The 24,183-nt window shown below is 50.2% G+C and overlaps 1 protein-coding gene and 1 long non-coding RNA gene across 2 annotated transcripts; one reads left to right on the top strand and one right to left on the bottom strand.

The window, feature by feature from the left end:
* Positions 1-6,092: 6,092 nt before the first annotated feature.
* On the top strand, positions 6,093-17,044 carry ADRB1 (adrenoceptor beta 1). Its single transcript, XM_037400581.1, has 2 exons — positions 6,093-7,414; positions 16,814-17,044. The coding sequence occupies exons 1-2, from the start codon at positions 6,134-6,136 to the stop codon at positions 16,985-16,987; spliced, it is 1,455 nt and encodes a 484-aa protein (XP_037256478.1). The 5' UTR covers positions 6,093-6,133; the 3' UTR covers positions 16,988-17,044.
* An 873-nt stretch (positions 17,045-17,917) lies between these two features.
* On the bottom strand, positions 17,918-22,585 carry LOC119153756. Its single transcript, XR_005106209.1, has 3 exons — positions 22,135-22,585; positions 18,355-18,517; positions 17,918-18,151 (listed from the first exon to the last, which is right to left on the bottom strand). It is a non-coding gene; the product is annotated as an uncharacterized LOC119153756 (long non-coding RNA).
* Positions 22,586-24,183: the final 1,598 nt, after the last annotated feature.

A 24,183-nucleotide genomic window follows, 5' to 3' on the forward strand; every position in this document is an offset into this window, starting at 1 on the left:
TATATTCTGGATTAATGAGTGCATCATTATTACTCCAGATTAATATAAATCCAGGTTGTAAATAAAATGCTTCTATCCAATAATTATGGGTATTAACATCACAAAAATTTCATCAACAGCAAAAAAAAATTACTCTGCTTCCAGAAACACCAAACCTGGCTTGTTCTTAGCAAAGTTTGAACATTGCTTTCGCCCAAGAAGAATTCAGTATTGCAGGATGAATGGTAACGCAACAGTAAAAGCACTCCATGAACTGGGACATCAGTCAGGGGCCCAGCCAGCAACAGCAAGTTTAGATCATGCGGATGGCAAAGTGTCACTGAGAAAGGCGAAACAGGAGCCTCTTCTGGGTGAGATACTTCAAAGCTGAACTGCAGACCTCCTCTGGGAGGGATGGAGTGAGGCTGCGGGAGGGAATGTTGAAAACTATCAGCTAGATGGATGAAGAGCCAGCTCTTCAACAAGCATAAATTGGTACAACTCCTTTTGTATTAGGCTTCTGTGTGGCAAATAAATATAACTAGCATGAGCCAGAAGTTCTACACCCAGTTCAATCCACTTCTGCATATACAAGACCAAACCTACTTTCTGAAAGGGACACATTTAGAGAGTCACAGCAGCCTCTTCCTTCAGACCTCTAGTGAGAACTCAGTCCAGGGCCCTACTTTAAAATTGTGGGTAGGATTATAAAAAGCATCACAATTCTCATAAAATACAGAAAAAATAGAGACCTGGCCTCAATCCTATGGTGGAAATCAGAGGATCTTTCACATCTTTTTTTAAATATTTTTAAAAATTCTAAAGAGCACTAGGGAAAAAAAGAGTCCTCAGTCCATTCTTGGAGGATTGAATGGAGTTGCGCTCACTGGTCAAACTCAGCCTTTTCCTGAGTTTTGACTCCTTAGCAACAATGCAACACAGATTTCAGGAGGTGAGAAAGCTTTGGTTGGGCTGTTCCTCAGCACCTTTTTACTCGGTGTACGACAGACAGACAGACAGATAGTCATTGCATCTGTTTTCTCACCTGAAGGGGATTAATGACTCAGCATGCTTGTAAAAGGGTGTCCCGATGAAAAAATGCTCTAAACAAGGGCTGGGTTACTGTGGCGGGTCTTCCAGAGCATCAGGACTTCTTCGTGTGTGTTCAGATTAGTTTAGAGCTTTTCAAAATGTTGACACTCTCAGTCCTGTACATGCTAACTGACGCGTCAACCACAGCCCTCGAGTCAATTAATTGACATCATCGAGGAATTAATAGACATTGATTACTTTGGACCCCCATAAGTCAAAGTCAGAGTGTGCTTACTAACGTAGCACACACTACTAGACAGCGTAGCTCATGTAACTATGGTGTCACACACATAGTATAGGGCTGGAAAGTACGTCGCTTCTGTTATTTGATAGATTTGGTTTGTATTTTTGTGGCATTGTTTAACTAAAAGCAACTACATACAGTATTTGGCGCACTGTCACATGTAATCAAGAGATAATGTCAATGGAATTGCATGTTGTCACAGGATAACAGCCTCCCGCTGTTGCTGAAATGCCAAATTGAAGCCGAGGCATTTATGGAAAATAAATGTCAAGTCAAAGCCAAGATGTTTATTTTAAAAACAAGAGACATGGATCTTGTGGCAATGTTCCATCATGTCTCTATTTCTCTAATAACAAATGTCCAGTGTGAATAGAGCCAAGTGACAGTTTCTTCCTGGGACAACACAGAGAGGATGAAGCTTGATCACTTCACATGAAGACTTGCAGAGTTGTTTCTCATCTGCTTCCCTTCAGTTCAGGTTTTAATCAAACTGTCCAGATAATGAACACAAAATGGTTTGATGCATGATAAGTTCACAGAGAGATTTAGGAGGACAGCAGGAAAAAAAGGGACAGAAAATTCATTTTCAGTTTGCTTTTACACAGCACTTTTTCTCCAGAGAAAGAATGACAACAACATGAAGCTCACTGAAGTCAATGGGAGAGCTTCCAGGCATTTCAGGGCTTTGACTAATGCCTTAAGAGAAAAAACAGTTAATATTTTGAGAAGATATTATGTTAGTAATGATGGTGCTGGAATTTGATTGCAATGAGCGCATGACTGGACCAAGGCTGGACAAGGAAGACAAGATCCTGCTGGGTCTTAAGTGGCAGCACAGTCACCCCTTGCACCTGGCAGGCAATTGCTCATCCCGACTGTTGGCCCACAGGAGGTTTCTGCTTTATCCACACCAACCTCACAGTCACAGATAAACTGTTCCTTCGCTTCATTTCTCCAGTAAAAGCTTCCTTAAATCCAGCTGGTTACCCAGTAGCAAAGATGACCGAACTTTTCTTTGCACAGGGAAAACTGACAATTACTTGTCAAGACCCAAGTTGCTGAGAAATGGTAAGGAACCATGTTAAAGCTAAACGTAAGAGCTGGAAACATCTGGATCTTAGACACGATGTGGTCTCATCCAAAGTTGAGAATTAGACTTTCGTCAAACCTAACCATAAAGGCCCAGGTAATAAGACTTCCACTGCTACTCCTGGCAACCTAATGGGTTTGATGTCCTAAAAGCTCTTTCAGATATTCATATAAAATTTTCCCTTTCATCACATTACCACTCATTAACTCTCCTTGTATTCACCAAAATTATTCCTCTCCCTCCCTGATGATTTTTTCTTCCTCCAATTACATTAAGAGATTACGTCTTCAATAAGCTAAAATTGCACCTCTACTCTCCTTGTCTGCTAACCCCACCATCCTTCTTTACATGTTCATCACCTCTCTACCAACACCCTCCCTCTCCAAGCAACCTCGCAGGCCACGTAAGAGTGCCAAGGCATGGTACACAGAGCTCAGAGCATCCCTGGAGATCCAGGGATTGCCTCCAGCAGCAAGTCATCTGCCTGTCCCCAGGACACAGAGCTGGAAACAGCAAAGCCACTGCCCCCAGTGCTGCCCTAGTTGCTGCAACAATGAAGGAAGGGGTCAGCTCCAGTGCCCAGCCCCATTCCCAGTCTCCTGCCCCACCGCTGGTCCTGACATTCCCCAGGGCAGCACGCTGTGTATGTAGATGTACACCTATGCAATAGGACCCGCATCTTGCAATCTGTTTTGCATGGCGAGGGAAGCAAGAAAACAAGCAGGAAGCTGAGCAAAGCATCTCAAAGGACTGGGTTTAAAAATATGCCTAGATAACCCACTTCAGTTCCTGAAATGTTGAATCTTCGCAGCCCATGCCAACAGGGTTCCTCAAATGCAATACATTTTGATTTTCATCCAGTCTACCCATTAGCCTCTATGAAATATGACTGATCTGTCATAACTGCTGAGAGTATGGGCTTTTTTTTTTTTTAATGACTTCCAAAGGGAAAAATAAATTTGTTGCCCACTAAAAACTGTGATCTGAAGAGCGAGTAGAAACAAACCATTTCAGTTCTGGAAGCTCTTCTCTGACCTCCTTCAATAATATGCACACAAAGAACTGTATTAAAGTCATGTCAAGAGGCTGTCTGAAATGCAAAAAACCAAGGAAATTTTGAGTTAAAAGAGATTTGCAAAAGGTGACGCTCTGAAAGGGGTTAAGCCTACAGCAATTTTTTGGCTGCTCTGTGCTGCAAGGGCCAGAGGGATGTTCTGTACAGAAACCGTAAATTTGCTTATTTTTTTCCTTTGGAGATGCATTGTTTCCCAAAGACATTCTGGCTCCAGCTCTGATCTGGCATTCCAGATTGACGCTTGTTGAACCAACAAAGATACTGGGAAGCAATACACGATTACACATCTTCTGGTTTATTGCATACTTGCTTGTAATTCCCTTTACTTCTCCAACCTTTAAGCTTATCCTCTCTCACGGTGCGATGAGAATCTCCAGCTGGAAATCTGATAAGACAGCTCGATAGGCAAAGAGCTGGCATTCGATTAGGTTATGGTATTTGTTAAATGTATATATTTATATATTACATAATATTTATACATATATAAATATGTATAAAGATACTATAGCAATAACGATCTGAACCGATGACAGATGGATGATGTTCCAGGAACAGCAAACAAACTAGCTACATGGTACCCCCAACGCTGCTTCCCACAGACAGTCTCATCTTGGGGGAAGTATTTAAGATTTTAACAGATTTTCATCTATCAGGCTGATTTTGCGCTGAAATGGACTATGCACATTCACGAAACTCATCCTAGTGTCTTAGCTGTGAAGGCTTTGGTGTGGTGATGCACTGCAGGGCTCATACCTACTTCAAGTGTTCCAGCTAGATGTAGAAAATAAAAAAAAAATGTTTCTATCCCAGAGCTCCACTATCCAAACCTGGTTTCAGATTATTGTTTTAAAATCAGGATTACAGATACCAGATCTGGACAAATATTCCCAGCCACCATCCTTCTGCTTTTCATTCAGCATAAGGTCTCCCTCTGTTCTTGAAGGTACCGTGCCTCCTGCCCTTCCCACCAAAGAGGGTCGCACTTTGGTCCAGCAGTTGACGAGCAGCAAAGCGAAGTCCATGGGAACAGGAGGGAATGGTTTGCCAAGCAGCAGGTCTGCACTGGTGCATGGCCTTTAGTCAGGGTTAAATAAACAGCGTGTAAATAAATAAATAATCTTCTCCCAGGTTGTGACCTTGTAAATCAAGTCTAAGCCTGGAAGGGATTTTTATGGTCCAGCTGGAACAGCAGAGCAGTCCTAGTAGAATAAATATATATATAGGGGGGGGAAAAAATAAATGTGCCTTCCAGTTGCTCCCAGGCTGCTGTGGGGAACGTGTGGTGCTGCCATAAGACACGCTGGGGATTAAAAAAAAAAGGAGAGAGGGGACATCACTCTCATTTACCCAACAGCTGTTCCACATTATTTTGCAAGGTTTAAAAGAGGAATAAAAACCGGTTAAATGCACCCAGGAGTGATCTCCCACCTCCAAAGCTGAATTGAGGGCTGAGCAAATAAATGAAAACCCAGCTCAGCTGGTTCCTGGCAGCAGGTTTGATGGAAGTGGATGGGAGCCGGGCAGGGATTTGCTCAGAGCCTGCTATCTGGGCACCACAGCCCCGAGATGCTTCACGTACTTTATTGCTTGTTACCAAGTTACAGTAACTAATTAGTAGCAGTACTAACACTTAGAGCAGTCCCTAGATTCAGCGTGGTTTCACCAGAAGCGGGTAAAAGCTACTGGCTGCAGTCTTGAAAGTCCAGAGAGATGCAACAGAGGAAAGCCAGAAACTGGAGCTGGGTTTCCCAGTTCCCAGCACTGCAGTGGCTGGGGAAGCCAGGCCCAGGGAAGCCAGGGCAAGAGGGGCCCACGTCGGGGAGATGCACCCCCAGCCGCAGCCCCCGCGCGGAGCCGGTGGCATCACCCCTTGAGCCAGGTTTCCATGGGGTCCCGGCCAGCGGGGTGCGGGGGGTGCCCGGGCTGGGGCAGCAGGCGCTGGTGGCGGGGGGCTGCGAGCGAGGGGCTCGCCCCTGCTGGGGACATCCCGTGGGAGGGTGTCCGTTGCTTTCCGATGGAGAATGGCGCCGCCGTGCCGGTGTTTGGCATTTTACCCTTTCCAGGTGTAACGAGGGGGAGCCCGGAACGGAGGCACGCGGGGCATCTCTGGCATGAGGCGCGCCCCCCCCACACATATGCCGCCTACCCCCCCGCCGGGGATCGGGACCCACCGGCCTCGGAGCCGCGGGGGAGGTGACAGCCCGGCTGCGGACCGGGGCCGCAGCGACGGCGGGGCACACACCCGCCTTTCCCAAGCCCCGCTCCGCGGCGCGCGGCAGCCGCCGCCGGGCTCGCTGCCGCTGCCAGCCCGCTCCCACTCGGCGCCGAGAGTGCCCGGCGCGGCGGCTCCGCACCGCACCGCACCGCACCGCACCCGCCGCGACGGGGCCGCACGGCGCGGGGTCTGCGGGCACCGGCCGCGGGGCAGCGCGCGGGCGGCCGCGGGGCAGTGGCGGCGGCGGGCGGGGCGGGCCGGCTCCGCCCCCGAGCGCCGATTGGCGGCGGGCGGTGACGCGGCGGGCGGGGCGGGGCGGCCCGGCGGCGCGGCGCGGGGCCATGCGGCAGCCCGGGGCGGCGGCGGCGGCAGCGGCGGCAGCGGCGGCGGCGCCGCCTTCCTGCCCGCGGCGCGGCGGCCGGAGCGCCCCGCGCAGCCATGGGCGATGGGTGGCTGCCGCCAGACTGCGGCCCCCAGAACCGCTCCGTCGCCGGCGGCGGGGTGACGGCCGCGCCGCCCGGGAGCCGGCAGCTGCCCGCCGAGCTGCTGTCGCAGCAGTGGGCTGTGGGCATGAGCCTGCTGATGGCCCTGGTGGTGCTGCTCATCGTGGCCGGTAACGTGCTGGTGATCGCGGCCATCGGGCGCACGCAGCGGCTGCAGACCCTCACCAACCTCTTCATCACCTCGCTGGCCTGTGCCGACCTGGTGATGGGGCTGCTGGTGGTGCCCTTTGGGGCCACGCTGGTGGTGCGGGGCACCTGGCTCTGGGGGTCGTTCCTCTGTGAGTGCTGGACCTCCCTGGACGTGCTCTGCGTGACGGCCAGCATCGAGACCTTGTGCGTCATTGCCATCGACCGCTACCTGGCCATCACCTCGCCTTTCCGCTACCAGAGCCTCATGACCAAGGGTCGGGCCAAGGGCATCATCTGCACCGTCTGGGCCATCTCGGCCCTGGTCTCCTTCTTGCCCATCATGATGCACTGGTGGCGGGACGAGGACCCCCAAGCGCTGGAGTGCTACCAGGACCCGGGCTGCTGCGACTTCGTCACCAACAGGGCTTACGCCATTGCCTCGTCCATCATTTCGTTCTACATCCCCCTTCTCATCATGATCTTTGTGTACCTCCGGGTGTACAGAGAAGCCAAGGAGCAGATCAGGAAGATCGATAGGTGCGAGGGCCGGTTCTACAGCAGCCACGAGCAGCCGCAGGCACCCCCTCACCCTCACCCCCACCACCACCCCATCCTTGGCAACGGCCGCGCCAGCAAGCGGAAGACCTCCCGCATCATGGCCATGAAGGAGCAGAAAGCCCTCAAGACTTTGGGCATCATCATGGGGGTGTTCACCCTCTGCTGGCTCCCTTTCTTCCTGGTCAACATCGTCAACGTCTTCAACAGGGACCTGGTGCCGGACTGGCTCTTTGTCTTCTTCAACTGGCTGGGCTACGCCAACTCCGCTTTCAACCCCATCATCTACTGCCGCAGCCCCGACTTCCGCAAGGCCTTCAAGAGGCTTCTCTGCTGCCCGCGGAGAGCCGGCCGGCGGCTGCACGCCAGCGGCGGGGACCTGGCCCGCCTGCCGGGGGGCTTCGTCAGCACCGTGGGCTCCCCCGAGCGCAGCCTGGCCGGGACCTGGTCCGACTGCAACGGGGGCGCGCAGGGCGGCAGCGAGTCCAGCCTGGAGGAGAGAAATAGCAAAACGTCCGATTCCGAGTCCAAGGTATAGGGGGGGCCGGGGGGGCCGCGTCAGAGCCGGGGCAGGGGGAGAGGCCGAGCAAAGCTGATCCCTGCCGGCGCAGGGGGACAGCGGGTGTTTCCGTAGGAACAGGAGCAGGTGTGTGACATACCTCAACCGAACCACCGCCAACGGGCACCCGCCGCCCGGGGAGCCGAGCGCACCGACGGCGCGGCCCGGGGCGGAGTGCGGGGGGCCGGGGGGCTGCGGCCGCAGTGCCCAGCGCTCGGGGGGCTTGTCCCCGGGCGCCCGGCGGCCCCCGCCGGTAGCCGCGGAGGAGGAGGCGGAGTAGCGCAGGTGTATGTCGGGAGGGGGAACCACCACCCGCCCGCGATCCCCGCTGCGCCGGCGGAGCGGTGCGCTACTGCGCTTATCGCCTGCGGCCAGGCAATAGCCGCCGGGCTGAGAAACTACCTCAAACTGTGCATATTGTACAGGGGAATACACGGACCATGTTTATATTAAACAGCCTACTTACATACCACTGATAGTGTTTTATGGGGGGGGGGGCGAGGAGCCTTCTGCAGCTTGTTCATTGTAATTACAGATGAACGGGGGGGGGGGGGGGGAACATCCCAGCAACAACAAAAATTAACTGCACATTTGTTTTTAAATGGCAACGAAGCCATTTTTTGCACAGTGTTAAGAGTTGCAAAGTTATTTGAAGATGTTACTTGCACACATGTACACACACGCGAATTAAAAGTGAAATGGAGGTTTGAGTAACACCGACCCTGAACCCCGTTTTCTGTTTTTGCCTGATCTGTTATCGTTTTATTGAGAGAGTGACTTTTAAAAAATATTATTTTATGAAGGTACTGTAAATGTATCCATATTATAAATTAACATATCTTAAGATACTTTATTATTTTTATTTGCCAATGCCCACGTGAATCTGCTGTTGTTTTAGCACTTGTGTGTCATTTCCATTTTCCTCTGTGTGTGTGTGTGTTTTATAACATATTTGTACTCTGGTGCAATTTACTACTGTGTAAGTAATTGGTCTATGTGCAATAAATACCATTGCAGCACAAGCAAGCGTGTCTCTATAGGTTTTGAAACAATACTTACCTATAATGGGAAGAACAGCATTTGTTTTTCTCCCAAGATGGCTCAGGCTACCAATACAACTCTATCTAATGGCTTTTCCTGACACAGTATTGTAAAAAACGCATTTGAAACCCAATAAGGTTGTGTTCCTGTTGCACAGAGGTCTGCTGACTTCCCTTAAAATTAATGGCTAAAATACAAGGTGTTTCCACTCTGATAATGAATACACTCATTTTCTCTTAACTATTCCTTTCTGGAATAGATTCCTTTTTTGTTGTTGTTGTTGTTAGGAGTACGTGGCTGGGAGTCAGGAGACCAGAATATTTAAGATTACAGAGGACATTTAATTTGAAAGCTAAAAATGGTCTCGAGTAGAAAGAATCTCTGTGTGCGGTACGCGCCACCCCACAAGTAAGTCCACCTTGTGCCGACAGTGGGCCTGATCCTGCCCGAGCGAGGCGGGTGGTGTGTGCTCGCCAGGACTGGGTCCCAGTGCTGAGCGTGGAGGTTGGGGGGGAACCTAGCCCCAAAAGTAGCCGGAGGAGGCTCGTGCCCTGTAAGGGGAGATAGGTGTCACAGGAGTCCAGGCTTTGGTTCCCTCTTACTGTTAAAAAAGGAATTAACCTCTGAGGGAATGGCTGGGGCACAACAGGAGCAGGATTGGACTCTGGGACAGACTTAAAACACCGCCAAAACCCCTTCTGTGTCCCTGGGTGAAATAAAGCTATCTAGTTTGTAGATCGTAAAGCTAATGGTCATGAGCAGTGTGGCTTCAGTGTGCTGCCAACGGTCACGTATTCCTTGGGGGCCAGATTATCATAGCTGAATGTTATGTCGTGGACTGATCCAAGTAAGAAGGTACTGTGAGCCGAAGGGCTGCAGATTTGCATCCCTGGTCCAAAAGATTGTCTTCCTTTATTGCTTTATGAAGGTACACTGTATCCTTGTGGTTTCATAAAGTTTTTCATTACTGCAATGAATACATGGCAGATAGAGCAACAACAAGGCAGTGCAGAATGAAAGTGAAGCCATTTTTAGCTTTATTAAACTCAGAAGTATAGCTAAATTAGAAATCGGGTCCCAGGAAGAACGCTTCCCAAAGCCAGTTCTTTAGGGTGGTGGCCAATGGTTTGTTTTGGAAACCATGTGTTCATTTTTTTTTGTTTTAAAAATTAAGGAGTTTGTCCTTTGCAATTTATAATGATGTATTTTCGGGATGGGGGGAGGGGGAAGTTACGCTTTTTATGCAAAGACAAAATAAAGGGACCAGGGGAGTAAATACTTTTCCATTGGTGTTACTGGGGTTTGATGTGAGCTGCAGTTAATGGTGTCTCCCTTGATAATAGTGAGATGGGCTCCTTAAAATGCCAGGGTGGCATCAGATCAGGTGTGAATCGAAGTAGGCTCTGCCACCAGATGATTTATTTTATTAAAACTCTGGGTTTGTCTGTGATTCTAGCAAAGACAACAGGACCAAAAGGGTGCATGGGATGGCGATGTCTGATGGCAGCAAGTGCAGCAAGATGTTGGCTGCGCGTTGGATTGGGATGGGGTGGGGAGGCAGCACTGTCCTCCTCCTGTGCATTGCGGATCCCAGCGAACCAGGGCAGGACTGAGTCCCTGCTTGCTAGGTAGAGCAGGGCAGGATCTGGCCCCAGCACCCAGCTGGGAGCTGAAGTGGCTGTTGAGCTCTCTCTCGTCCTCAGCAGAGTGCTAGATCCTGTGGAAGCACAGTGCCTACTGCACAGGATGGGACAGCCTCATGGACTTGGCTCTTCTTCTCTCAAGTCAGTTCACATGCTTAATTTTAAGCATCTGAATGCTCATGTCCTTAGACTTTAAATGGTGATTAAAGTTTTGGCTCAACAGGGTTCAACTTAGGTGGGAAACCTATGGCCATACTCATTCCGCTTGTCCTGCTGAATAGCTGTGCTGGGTCATGCTTCCCCTGGATGAGTGTAAAGGCATTGAGAAGTTGAAAAGTAGGATGTGTTTTGCCCATTGACCTCAGTAGTAGGGCCAGGTGTGAGCAAAGTGGTCAGGAGTTGTCTGCCGATGAGTTTTGGCCCATCGAGGACCTTCTGGTAGAGTCTGGAGGCTGGCGCATTGAGTCCCTTCATAGACTGCTAAAATAATCCACCTGGTAGTGTGGATGCGGGTGCCGGTCCATCTTGCACAGTGTAAAAAAGACGGTGGCACAGTAACAGTGCAGGCAGAGCAGGACATATGGCACGCACGTGTGCGAGGAAGGGGAGGCTGCTGGCGAGCAGTCTGCCATGGATCACGCTCAGAACAGGCTGTTCTTCACAGAGAAGTAAGATACTCTGAAAAGTGTTACGGGGCAGCTGAAATACTCCGGAGGCAATGAGTCAAACACTCACGATGAATATTTTTTTCTGACAAAAACCAGACATGGATTAACAATTGGAGCTGCAAGTCAGAAAGTATAGGTGGTAGGCATGTGGCTGCACACGTACGTGGGCAAGAAAGTAACAGCAAAGAGCTGCAGGCCTGGAGGAAAGGGAGACACAGGTAAAACAGAAATCCAGTCGGAGAAAACATCCTTTGTGTGCCAGGATGAAAATTATTTGGCAAGGGCGCCTGAGACTTCCACATGCAAGACGCCTGATTTCTCAAAGGCGCTGGCCACACTCTAGGCAGTGTTTGCTCAGCACTTCTGAAAAGAAGGCTGCATCTCTCCACATGCTTAAATGAAAATATATCAGGTGGAAAGCCAGGCTTCAGTTTTCTGTGTGTTCAGGACAGTTAGGGATGTTTCAGACACGGCGGCGGGCTGTTGTGCCCGCAGAAGGATCTCCCCGCCAGGGAGAGCTGCACAAAAGCGTGCTGCAAATTCGCTGTGTTTTGCGACCAAGACCCTTGGCATCAACTCGCTGTAGCTGCGAGCAGTAACTGATGAACAAATGAAACTATGTGCCAAAAAATGTAGCTTAGAATTGGGATCTGAACTGTGCCTGTGGTGCGCGCAGCATTTGGCAGCATCAGCCGGGTGTTTTGTGATACAACATGCACCGGTTCTTCTGCGAACACTGCTCTCCCCTTCTGGGTATGCACGTTTTTTCAAGTATAAGGACAACTTCTTTAGCAGCTTTTTTTTTTTTTTTTTTTTTCCCTAAACCCTATCTGAAGTTGAGGTTTTATTAATAACTTTTAAGTGGCTATTTTGCAAACCTTCCTTGTGCTGCACGCTTTCCTAATTTATTGTAATTTCCCGTCCAGTGGAGTGCACTTACTTCCTTTATGTAATATATCAGCTGCAGGGCTGGAAATTGTGCAGCTATGAACTGAAAGAGCAGACTTTCTTGAGGCCAAATGCGGTCAGGCATCATTGCCACTGGGAGCAGAATTTGACCTGATAATCTAATCTTATGCGAGAGACTATCTCCAGGAAAGTATTGTTACCAGCCATAAATGACCTCTACTAATGAAGCTGGAGCAATTAGTCCTATTCAAAGCCGTCAACAAAATGTTAACTGCTAAATAACAGTTAATGTTGGATAGCTCAAATAATGAGTGTTTTGTTTGCTGGTGTGTGTTAGGTGATGTGTTGGGAAATAATTATCCTTTGACTAGCAGCCAGCTTTGTACTAATCAGAAAGGAGAAGTCATGTTCTGTTTGAAGGATTATACCTAAAAATAGTTCTGTTACCGCCACATCAACGAGTGAAATGAAGCAAATTCATAGAGACGTACACACCTTCTTAACATTTTGCTTTTCATCCTAAAAACTCATTGTTCGGCTGGAACTTTTCTGTTTGATCATGTCAAAAGCACTAACATGATCTCCCTCAATAGCATTAAGCACACTCCCCCAAAGAGCATTACCCAATGCACCACTGGCCCGCTTTCAGAACCTGCCAAATCCCTGAACGTCCCAGGAGGAAGTAAGGAGTCTTTCTCTTTATATAAACGGTCACATATAATGTAAGATCAACAATATTTGTGATAATTGTCTCGCAGAAGAAATCAATACGCTTTGCCTTTGAGGTGTTTGTACGCCAGCCCACCCGTGAGGAGCAGACGTGGTAACAGCAGGCGAGCTATTCGTGCCGTTCGGTAACTTCAGGTTGCCAAGCACTGCTTGTAAAAGTGACCGAGATGGGAAAAGGATAAAAAAGGTGACGCTGGTGTGCAAACTCAGGATGACATTGCGAACAGCAAAACTGGGGCATCTTTGGCCACACCATGGGTGTTGCCTTTTACCAGTGAAGCCTAATTGGTTTGGATAGGAATGCAGCAGGTAAATGCACTATAGAAACCCAGGTTGAGAAGTGTGAGAAGTAAGTCACTTGCCATACATGACTGTGCCACCAAGGGACAGGCAGCTGAAACATGCCCAAAACATCCCTAAAAATTTTTCTTATTTTTGGGTAACAGCAGCAGACTGAAGCACACCTGAGCAGCTTCTAAGCTGATGTAAAGCCGCACAGCTACCTGGCCATCCATAGCTCCCAGGACACATGCCTCCTCCTTAGTATCTTCTCCCCCTCTCCAAGGGGCTTCAGCTTATGCTGAGAGATCTGTTGGACCTGGAGCCCTCACCCAGCCTGGAGCTGTTGTTCTCTTGCGTGGTGCCAAACAGGAGGTGCCCGTGGCACCCAGGGGTGGCAGTGCCGCGGGGGGATGCGCGGGTGCTGCAGGGTGCGCCCGTGCTGCCTCGGCTGTGCTGGGCGTGCTGGTGCAAGCTGCCAGCCGCACCGCTCCCCTGAGTCATCGTTCCACCCTGCAAACACCAGCAACAGAATCAGTCCCACCGTGCTGGAAGTGGAAGAGTGTTTGGCTTTGTTAGGTAAACTGGTGATCAGCTTCCTGGTTGTGAAAACTGGTGGCTTGGTACACGTGTGCTTCACAAACTAACATTCTGTCTTCCCACCCTCTTGGCTCCTGGGTTTTTCATGGCGGTGTTTGCTTGCTCAGCCTTAGCACCCAGCAGCATGAATATTTTGGGTGTGCCCTGGCAGCAGTTTGCATGCAGACATGAATGGTATCAGATGCCGGGCAGCGTTTCAGTTTGGTTGTACCCATTCCTTCTAGGATTGATGCTTAGGGTTATTAATACAGCTGTACTGAAGTGCAAAAAGTACCAAACAAATAGAATGTGAGTCCTGACCTCCAGGTACACAACCTGAAGGAGAAAACAGAAGTTTACCCAGACTGTTGCCACTGCCATGGTTAGCAGAGCATCTCAGATGTAGCAGTGTGCTGTTCCCTTCTGATCCTGTGTAATGCACCGAATCCGGTTGTCCTTAATGAGATGAAATGAGTATTTTCTACTAGTTCAGTGCTCCAGCCATTAGCCACTATTGCACACCTTTAGGCAGTGATGAGTGATTTACCTTTGCATGCCTGGCCCAGCATCTCTCTTAAATCCATGATATTTAGATTTCTTCCTACCAAAATTATTTTGATAATCAGTCTTAAGCTCACTGGCACAATGCTTTGAAGGGCAGATTTAAGTGTATACGCCAAAGAGACAATCAGAGCCATTAAAAAGCTCAAAATCTCAGCAGCTGCTAGATGTATAAATGTTTCAGCTACCAACAACTAGGTAGCTACCGACAACATTTTGCAGGGCCAGGAGGGTGCTGAAGCCCCCTCAGATGCTATCAGCTGCCCTTCATCAAAGCAGGGCTGCAGAGTAATACCCTGCCCCTGTAAGGCAAAATGGCAGGGACAGCGCAGTAGTTCATGACAAAAGATTTGCCAGGTGGTAAAATTTTAACACTGCTTTGTGGCCAAAATGTAGAGAGTGCTTGGTAAGAAGGAACTGCAACAAGCCCCTGACAGGATTTTCTAGTGGGGAAGAGGGAATGACATTCAGGATTAAAGTTTCCACATACAGATGGAGAGCCCCTTGTTGACTGGTCCAGCAAGAGTTACAGATCCCGCTGGCACCCTGTGCAAGCCATGGTGGTGGGCAGGTGGGCGCAGCCACCCCCGGGGGCAGCCCACCGTGCCCCCAGCCGCCCTTCCTCTGCTCCCATTTGGGTATATAACGTGCCCCCTTCTCACCTGCCTGAGCATTGGAGGGGACCCCAGGGGTGTCCTGTGACACAGAGGTGTGTGCCAGCCTGTGTCCCCCCCGGGGGCTTGCCAACGCAGAGCACATGTGCTGCCGAGGGAGGAGAGCTTCCTTTTGGGCTGGAGCAGGCGAATGGGGAGATGTCCCCCAAAGCTCCCATTGTTTAGCAGCTCGCCCACTCGCAGAGCCCACCTTCAGCAAGGGATGGCTTGTTTGCCTGCTCTTCCCCTAGATACTCACTTGGGAGCCGTCACATAAAAATCTCGCCTAGTGTGGGATGCGGGATGCGTTCCTGGGCAGGCAGCGACCCTTGCTGCGGTACGGGATGAAGGCAAGGGGGAGGCAGGAGGGGCAGTGGGGGGAACCTGTTGCTCACATGCTCCCACGATGGAAGCATATCGCTGGTACCCTGGCAGGTTGCCGTCACCAGACGAGGACAGCCACGACACCAGTGCACCCAGGCTGCGCCTGAAATCCCAGATCTGACACAGGAGCATCCGATCTGCGTGCAAATCAGCCTGTGTCAAACGCTCGAGCTTTGGGGAGTTTTTACATAATATTCTGCACAAGGCAGCTGCTGCTGCAGTAATTATTGGTAACAACAGGTATTGTAACAGTGATCTAAACCACCTTAAGAGCATCCGTGGGAGAGATTTTGCTCCTGTTTCAGTGCCAGCTAGCTGGCAACAGGGTGAATGTGTCTGCAGTTTTCAGTATCAGCCCATCCAGGCTGGTGCTGGTGTTCACATCCTCCCCCCCAGCCCTCAACCCCCCCCCATCGTGTGTCCTGCTGCCCAGACTGGCTCTCCTGCCTGTGCAGCTGCGTGGGCAACGGGCCCCTCAGGCTGGAAACCAGCACTTTCAGAAAAGGTTTGTTTCAGCTGATCCATGCGGGTTGCAATGAACACAGGTAATGGCACGAGGGGCATGGAAGCATGCAGAGTGATGGGGCTGAAGTCATCTGTTCTGGTAGCCGACCTGACGTGGATCCCTTGCTGTGATCACACGCCTCGCATCCAGCAGTGATGCTGCAGAATCTGAGACCCAGAGCAGCACCCTCTGACCTGTCCTTTTGCCTGACCTGTGTTGGAAAAGCAGAACTCACCACCCAAACCTTCCCTCCCTTCTGGGGCCACTCTGACTATTATATTCAGGAGCTTAATGACTAAGCCGTTAAGCTTCTCATTGCATGTGAAAAGTGAAAATAAATCTAATTTTGTACAAATATTTGTGTGATAGAAGAGAAACATCACTGAAGTCTGATTATCTGCTGTGTAGCCAGACCACAGTGAAACGCACAGGACAGACTCAACTTTTTGCGGAGATAGGGTCCAGGGGAGCTGAAAGAGCAACTCGGGTACCAGGTGATGGCACTAAGCTGTCCCCAGCTGCAAGAGGGTGACATGGCAAGGAGCCAAGGGCAGTGGAAGAATGCTTCCCCAGGAGAGGCATCTCTGCCCAAAGTCTTTGTGTGGATCCCAACACTGACGGGCACCACCGAGCTTTTAGTGACCTGTGAGTAATCCCCATCCTCTGTGTCTTCTGGTGGATGATGTTTAGCTGCTTTTATTCCTGCGCACTTCACTTATGCGGGAGCAAGGAATGTGGTGATAAAAAAACTGGAATGATTTCAGTGCTGGATAGTTTCCATTAATATATTTCTCATTATATAACGCTGCCATCACTACAAAAATCTGCTAAAGTGCTTTTTAGGAAGGTGGAACATTTCTACGTAGCCATAATTAGGGAAGTGGTGGTGTGGAGCAGGCTGGGCTTTGATCAGATATTTTTTAATTGCACGGGATGTGCTTGCACTGTTGCATGGTATGGATTTCTTTGCCTTTACATTTCAAGGCACCTCATAAATTAAACGGTTGATGTTGTCAAATGCATGCCATTAGCACTCTGGGCAGATAATCCCTTCGGTGGCCTCATCGAAGCCTATCACAGGGCCCGTCTCCAGATAACTGCCTGGAAGAAGAACAATGGTGCTCCGAGCCCCCAGGGACCTCTGCTCTTCAGTTCTGCACTTCAGAAGAGAAAAATTATCATTATCTTCGTGGCTCGAGCTCCCTTTGAAATGCGGTTATTTTTTACTCATACACTCCAAGTATTTTTTACATGATTATCAGTGGGAAATTTGAAACCTCCTTTGAAAAGAGGAAGATTTCCTGCATCCCTACTACTAAAGAAAATGGATGGATCAAGTAGTAAACTTCAATGACTTACTTGGCATTAAATAAGAAAGAGAATAATGAATTGGATTTTGTGTGCCTGTTTTTCCTCTGCAGGGAACAGTCAGGCTAATGGATTTTCATTGCCTTCTGCTTCTGTTCACCAGTCTAGGTGAATTCAAAACACTGCTGCACATGCGTGCTCTTTCCATGCTCACTTGTCGCAACTTCAAGTATTTGGAGTTTAGCAAACATATTGGTTACCACCATCAGTGCCACCCCAACTGGTGAGGAAAACGTGCAGGTTAACCCCCTGTATCCAACGATGACTTGTGTCCTGCTGCGTGGACATCTGTGTTTTATGCTAGGTAGCGGCAAGTACGCAATTCCTTACTTAGAGTGGACACTGGTTTCCTACTATTATGAGCTCTGGCTTCGATGTCCTTCAAGAGAGACATCATTTCCCCACTGGGTTCACCAAAAACTGGTTGGGTCTCTAAACCCCTCCTTAGTTTACAGGCTTTGCCGAGCGTGCCGTAGGGCTTTTTATTGGGGAAGGAAGGGAGGTGGTGTAGGAGGAAGCTATTACAAAGCTATATAACGTAAACAGCTTTCTCATGTAAACTCCAAGCTTGGCAAGGAAGAGGTTAAAGCTAGGGGGTAGCTGGGGGGTACTTATTAGGGCAAAGATATAAATAGAAAGTCGGGAAGCCTAGGGAGGGGCACGGGGGAAGGGGAAACCATCAGTTGACCCTGGATGGGGTGGACTCCAGCAGCTTGGTGAGAGCCCCCGGCTGCTCTGCCCTCAGGTTTGGACCTGGGTCTTCCCTAAGGCATCACCCCGCAGAGGGGGGATGCTCAGACAGAAACCCTGCATAACTGACCGGGAGTCGTGTTTGTTCAAAGCTGAACTTGAAAGGTGTTTGGGTCACCTGAAAACTTTCTGCAGAGCCAGAAACTGCTGCTGCTCCTGCCTGCCCTTTCCTGCCCCAAACCTTCGCTGGGTCCACCAGCGCCTGCCCAGAGCCAGGGAGCTGCTCCCTGCCCGCTCGGATGGCTGGAGCAGGATTTCCGTTTTCCTACCAGCCTTGGTGCCTCAGGCTTTCTAGTCTGTTTTCTGTCCAAATGGGAAACGCATAATGAGAAACTTTAAACAACTTATGGTACAAGGAAACTCGCTGGAGTAAAGTACAACATTATAATTTATTTCCAAGGAAATGATGCACTCTCCAAAAGCACTCCACTCAAGCGCTCCAGTTTAAAGTTGCAGGATAACCGCTGGCCATCTTTGGTGCTGTCTGCAGCCCTCATCTGGGTCTGCATGTGGTGCACGAGGAGGGCAGAAGGCTGCCAGGATCATCTCTGCTGCTGTCTGGTCTTGCCACCAGCAGCTGTTCATCACCAGGTTATTGCAGATCTTTGCATGCAATGAGATGCTCGATGTGGGTATAACTGCTGGTGAAGAGGCGCCAGGGAATGTTACATAAACTCCGTGCCAACGGATACGTTAAGATATACACAAATGCTAGCAAGGGCGTTTCCTTAACAGTGTTTTAAACCACCCATAGCAGCTATGTGGACCAAGCTGACCAAGTGCTGAGCATGACCAAGCAAAGGACCACCTCCCCTATCCCCCAGGCTGTGAGTAAGGTGAGTACCTGGGCACAGCCAAATGCCTGAGGCTCAGGGAGGGTCTGGCTGTTCGAGCTGCACTGACGGTGGGTTTGCTTGCACGGGTAGGTCTGGACAGTCTGGTGCTGGTGATGGAAAACCCAGGAGCCACCCAAGCCCTGGAGGAATTCTCTTGTTCTATTTCCAGCCCTGCTTTTTAAGATGAAAATGGCTTCAGATCAGATGCATTTCTGAAGCTTATCTGTGTGAATATTTGACTGCTTATCCAAACAGAACAAAAACCTTCAAACCTTCCGAGGTCCATCCATCAAGAGCTTTATCTCCCCATGTCACCGTTCGGCTCCCGGCTGCTCCCGCTCAAAGCCTCCCACCACCCAGGGCTCGGCTCTGCCCACCAGCTTCCCCTCTCCCCTCTCCGGACAGCTTCGCAGCATTACCCACAGCCACCTCCTTGGCTCCCTGCCACTTCAGCGATAGCTTCTGCATTGCATGCAGGAGTGGCAGGCCGGGGCTGCTGCTGCATGGTCTACAGCCAGCCAGCATCCTGATGGGCTGCGTTTGTGCTGCTGGATCGCAGCCCATCGTCTCCATCCCCCACATAGGTGGCCATCTGGGCTATGGCCACAGCCATGACCAGAGCAGAGCACACTGACTCTGCTTGGTCCCAAGAAAGGAAAACATTTGTCTTTTTTTATGGGTTATTAATGAAGCCCAGATAAAGGAATGCAGTCTCCTTTATCTGAGGTTCAAAGACTGAAATACCCAAGAAGAATATTTCTGAGCCCCTCCCTGGTAAAAAGGAGGGTTTGTAAGAGGTCCCCTCAACCCCAGCTGTTGGGTAGGGGAGGAGGGGGTGTCAGCCCTTGTCACCTGACAGCCACTGGTCCCCTCTGGCAGAGGCATTCTCACCACTGCTGTCGGGCTGCCAGAGAACTCAGCATCCCTAAAAACCCAGGTGGCCTTTCCCCCTTGGTAGCTGAGCACGGCACCTGAGCCACTGGGAAGCAGCGGGATCATGGCAAGCACACAGGAGGGGCACCAGCATCATCAGCCCTGCGGACATTCTTGGCCAGATAAAACAGCTACATAGTTTACTCTTACGCCCAGTTTATACTGTGCATTATTCAGCCTTGTCAGAACAGCCTTTGCAGTGCGTTGTACTTGATATCGGGACCACAGGACATTTCTTGCTTTGAAGCTGAGCTGGCACAAGGAGTCGTCTGCAGTCCTGCTGTCCTGTCAAAGCCGTGGCCAAAAACAACAGGGTGAAGACTTTGGAAAGAGCCACCCATCCACAGCATAACTGAGTTAAAAATGGGGGCCTGGCTGGCTCAGGGCTTGAGAACAGCTGTTAAGCAGGTCGGAGGTTGAAATCCTGTGTGCAACGGCAGGGATCAGAGGGCTCTGCTGCTTGGTACTGCCTGGTCTCCACCCGGATCTAGACAAGCTTCAGCATCGGGGTGGCCTTCTCCAGCGGGGACCGTTTTCCTATTGTCCTTTTCACAGGAGACTCTGACCTGTGAGCTGTCGTTGCTCTCCTCCCTGTGGTTTTTCTTCTCTTTTGATAGTCAGAAGGGTAAAAGTAATTCCCATCTCATATATAACAATTAATTTGACTCAATAGCAAGAGGTTAAATGTACTTTTTATACTGTGTTGTATGGTAAACTCTTTATAAATATCATATCACTTCTGGGTCATCTTCAGGGTTTAAAATAAAGCTTTAATTTAAACATCGTTTTCCAGTGTTGACAGATATGATAAATACACTTTAGTTCCAATAAAACCTCATTTCGACAATGTTTTGCAAAAATCATTACAAGCTAAGGATTATTCCCCTGATTTTTCTGCTTTGTTTGTCTCCATATTCCAGTGTTTAGTTTAATGTTACATTCCATCATTGAAAAAAACATCTGTGACCGCAGTAATTCATTCACCAAGGCCTCTGCTTAGGGGATGGGAGGATGCTTTTGAGAATGATGGAGAGGCTTATGTCATGGGGGCCTCGGTGCTGTTGCAGCACCTCTCTGCTCCATTAAGAGACACTGTGCCTTCCTTGCGGCTCTATGGGGGACTAAAAGTTGCCACGGCTGGGAGATGCCCTGCTTTGAAGGGGCTTAGGAGACCTGAGCTGTTGCTGGCACAGTGGGAACGCAGGTGCTTGGTCCCAGTTGGAGCTCCCCGGCCCGTGACAGCACTGCTGCTGGGTGATGGCAACAGGGCGTTAGCATTGCTTCAGGGAATCACACCTTTGGGAAATGGTGGAGGACCAGAGGGGCCTGTTTCCAGGCTCCAGTGGCACATGAGGCTTCTTTTACACTCAGACTCCCCCTCTTAAATCATTCCCCCAGGGTGTGAAGGTGGTGGTCGCCTTCTCCCTTCCAGAGCATCCCTTCTCTCTTCCAAAGGCTCCTTTTCAGGCTTCCAGACCAGTGGCAGAACGAGCCCTCAGGGCACTGCTGCAAAGCCCATTGGCAACTTCATGGCAATTGACCTAGCCTTGGTACCCCAGGTGTTCACAAAATCAAGCCAAGAGGGCACAGTGGGACAGATTTCACATCTGGAAGGTGAGGTTAAAGAGAAGTCCTCCATCTACAGGAGGGTTGCATTCATGTTGCCTGAGCTAACCATCCAGCTGAGTCCCTCCAAAATTCCTCTGGACTTTCTCTGGTTTTCCTACTTTCCCATGTAAACAGAGGAAGACCTCTTTTTCTGCAATCAAACATTTTAATTCTGCAGTAAAACAGCTGTTACATCAGCTGCCATTGCATGGTGGATGCAGATGCAGCACAACAGAGCTCTTACATGTTGTGAGGTGAGTGGGTCCGATCCTGTGCTTGAACCGCAAAGGTACAAGGAGTGATGAGTAGGAAAACCAACTTGGTTTAAAGTGCTTTAGAGCTGCTGTCGTCTGTCTTCTGAGCTCTGCAGTTTACAGCCCATATTTCTCACACCGCCTCTCCGTTAGAGAGTCAAACAAGAGATGATGCTATTTGGAGAGCAAGCCTGTGTGCTGGAGACATGCAAACACTGACACTTCTGTCCACATGGACTGGTCTCCATCTGCAAGGAGCTTTCAGCTGCCATGCTGAAAATACCTGGGGAAAGGGCATGCAGAAGGGGAGAGAGGGGGGTTCTTCTGGTGGGTTGCCATGTCACTCGGGCCGCTTTCATGGTGATACCTAGAGGATGTCATCCTGCACAGCTAGCTATGGTAATCCTTTCAGTGGGAACAGGTGCTGGAGTATAATCCTGCTGTTTTTCTTGGTTATGGTTCTCTTCAGTCACTAAGACTGAGCAAACAGGATTATCATCAGGAGGTGAAGTTACCGGTGCTGTGTGTCGTGGCTCCATGGACATTTTTTTCCAAGGCAGATGCCAGCTTTGCTGAGCAGCCCATCCCAGCGAGGGCAATGGGTGAGCTGCTGGCTGGCCAGCTCCTGCAGCCCTGCCTCAGATCCGTGCTGCGTTCCCCAGGATGAGGGCTGGATCCCAGATGCAAAGCCCATCCTCTCTACAGCTCTCCTGGAAACATGCCTCCCCAGGCACCCCAGTTGCAGGTGGGATGGAGACTGCCAGCCGTGCAGCAGCCAGCGGCATCGCCCCAAAGCCTGGGCCGGTCCAAGGCACTGGGGGAGGACAAGGGGTGGCTGCTCTGGCTGGGCTGCCAGATCTACTCTGCAGGGAAGGCTTGAGGCACTGCAGACCACCACCCCCCAACCCCCACCCCCACTCCTACCCCCTGGGGGTTTATGGTGAACACTCCGGTGAAACTTCAGAGCAAGTCTGCCCCTGTGTAAGCTCATACCTCCAGCAGACCTTGATGTATCATCAGGTTTTGGTTTAAATCCCCAGAGTTCTGCACTCATCCATTCCCTCTCAGTCCTCCTCCACCGCTTTTAGAGACCAACCTTCACGCTGGAGACACTCCTTACTATGCACAGGCAGTGCCTCTCTGTTCCTATTTTACCACCTTTTGCTTCTGCTGATAACAAACCCTGACACCCCAGCAGTGCCCCGCAAGTCCCTTCTCCACCGGTGAAGGAGGACATGCCAGGTTTGTGGCACCAGCCTTTACTCAGTCTCAGTGCACAGACGTCTGCTCCCCTTTCCTGGTTTGCTTCAGGTCTTAGCTGGCACCACATTTCAGTAAAAGCAAAGCAATCAAGCTTGGCTTCATGGTTTTGTGGCAGCCTTTGCTCAAAGCTGTTTTTATAAATAACAAACTGCAAAACAAGCGTATGTGTACAGAGCTGAATACCAAGCTGCAGGAATGGGAACTAGAGATGTGCAACTCAGGAAGAGTTGTTAAAGCTCCAGCTTGTAGCCGTGCTGATAAGGCAGTTTCCAAGAAGTTGCCCAGCCCTTAAATTCTAGAAACTCTCTCTTCCCAGGTCAACAACCTTTTATGGACTGATTCCTAGTGTCACCCTACGAGAAAACATGGTCCAGGCAGGACCTTCTGCAAATGATGCAAGAGAGAGGAGAACCTGTGTCGCTAAGATGGGCTCCAGAAACTTTCTGGCATAGAACACCAAAACAAACAGTGAAAAGCACATTTGGTAATTCTGGTAGTTTAGAAAAGCACAAGAAAATGTGCTTCAACTTCATTCTTCTTTGGCGAGGTCTTCTCCTTGTCTGAGAGGTGATGGAGGCAGTGTTAGGTGCCCTGCTGCAGCACTGCCAGGCTTGGGCACCCTCGAAGGTACTGCCTCTCCCTGGGGAGCGCTCGATCAGCCCCGGCAGCAGGGCTCTGCACCCAGGCTGCTCCAACACCAGCTGCCCCACAGCTCCACTCCCTGCTTTCAACCAGCCTTCGCTTCAGACATGAACAGAGGCTCTCTGGAGAGAAGGTTTTCCATAGCATCCCGCAGCTCCGTTAGCCATAAGGTTCAATGTGGCCATAGAGAGCACCAGCACAGGGCTGATCAGACTCAGGAGTTTGGCTCCCTCATTTCATGGGGACTTTTCAAAATACCTTATGCAGGTGTGGGAGTTGACACAACAGAGCATGCACCATGTTAAAGTCCGTCCAGCTTGTGTATAAACACCGCTAGTCCCTTTTTAAAACTCTTAGGAGCTGTTTCATAAACATGAACTATTTTGCTCGATTTCCCAGCGGTGTGGTGTCTCCATAGCAGGGCTGGAGGCGAAGGAGCTGCCCATGCGGACGGGGGCTGCAGCCGTCCCGGGTCCCTGCCTGAGCGGGCAGCAGAGCCAGGCAGAGCCTACCACCTGCTGGGCCTTCCTCAGGGACTTCGTGCTCCCCACCTCTCCCCAGTGCCATTTGCTGATGGCACCGACTGCTTTCTGGGCAGCCATGGAAATGCCGTGTGCTGAGCATCGTGACACGAACACCACTCGCTAGCTCTTCATCAATAACAGCTGCTGAGACGTGAGTAAGCCACGCGAACGGTGAGGATGCTCAATGAGTAGCTTGGTGGGCTGACCTGTTTGCTGCCTGTTTGGGGTCTGAGGTGTGTTTTGCAGTGTCTGGGCATGCTCTCTTCCTTGCTGGCCCTATGGAACAGGGGCACCTTTCTGAGCTGAGACAAATTGACAGAATTTTGCTGAATTGAGGAACCTCACATTTCCCCATCAAAACTTAGTCCTACCAAAAAAATTAAATAATTAGTCTTCCAACAGTCCTGAAGAAGGGGCAATAAAATTCATGCATACTGGATGGGCACACATCTGAATTTGTGTGGGATCCCACAGTTGTATGGGGGGTCTTGAGGGTCTCCATGGGAGCCACCCTTGCATGCTCAGGAGTCTTAATGGGAAGTGATGCTAGAGCATGACTCCAGCTCTGCTGTGCCATCGTGCACCATTGTGCGGGCAGCACTCCCAAGTCGGG

Source organism: Falco rusticolus, chromosome 9 (assembly GCF_015220075.1).
Source record: "Falco rusticolus isolate bFalRus1 chromosome 9, bFalRus1.pri, whole genome shotgun sequence".
Taxonomy (NCBI): domain Eukaryota; kingdom Metazoa; phylum Chordata; class Aves; order Falconiformes; family Falconidae; genus Falco; species Falco rusticolus.

Excerpts from the sequence above, each read along its gene's own strand:
- ADRB1 (XM_037400581.1), top strand. The coding sequence starts at position 6,134 with ATGGGCGATGGGTGGCTGCCGCCAGACTGCGGCCCCCAGAACCGCTCC. Across the intron at positions 7,415-16,813 it reads CGTCCGATTCCGAGTCCAAG|GGAACAGTCAGGCTAATGGA; the intron begins GTATAGGGGGGG and ends TTTCCTCTGCAG.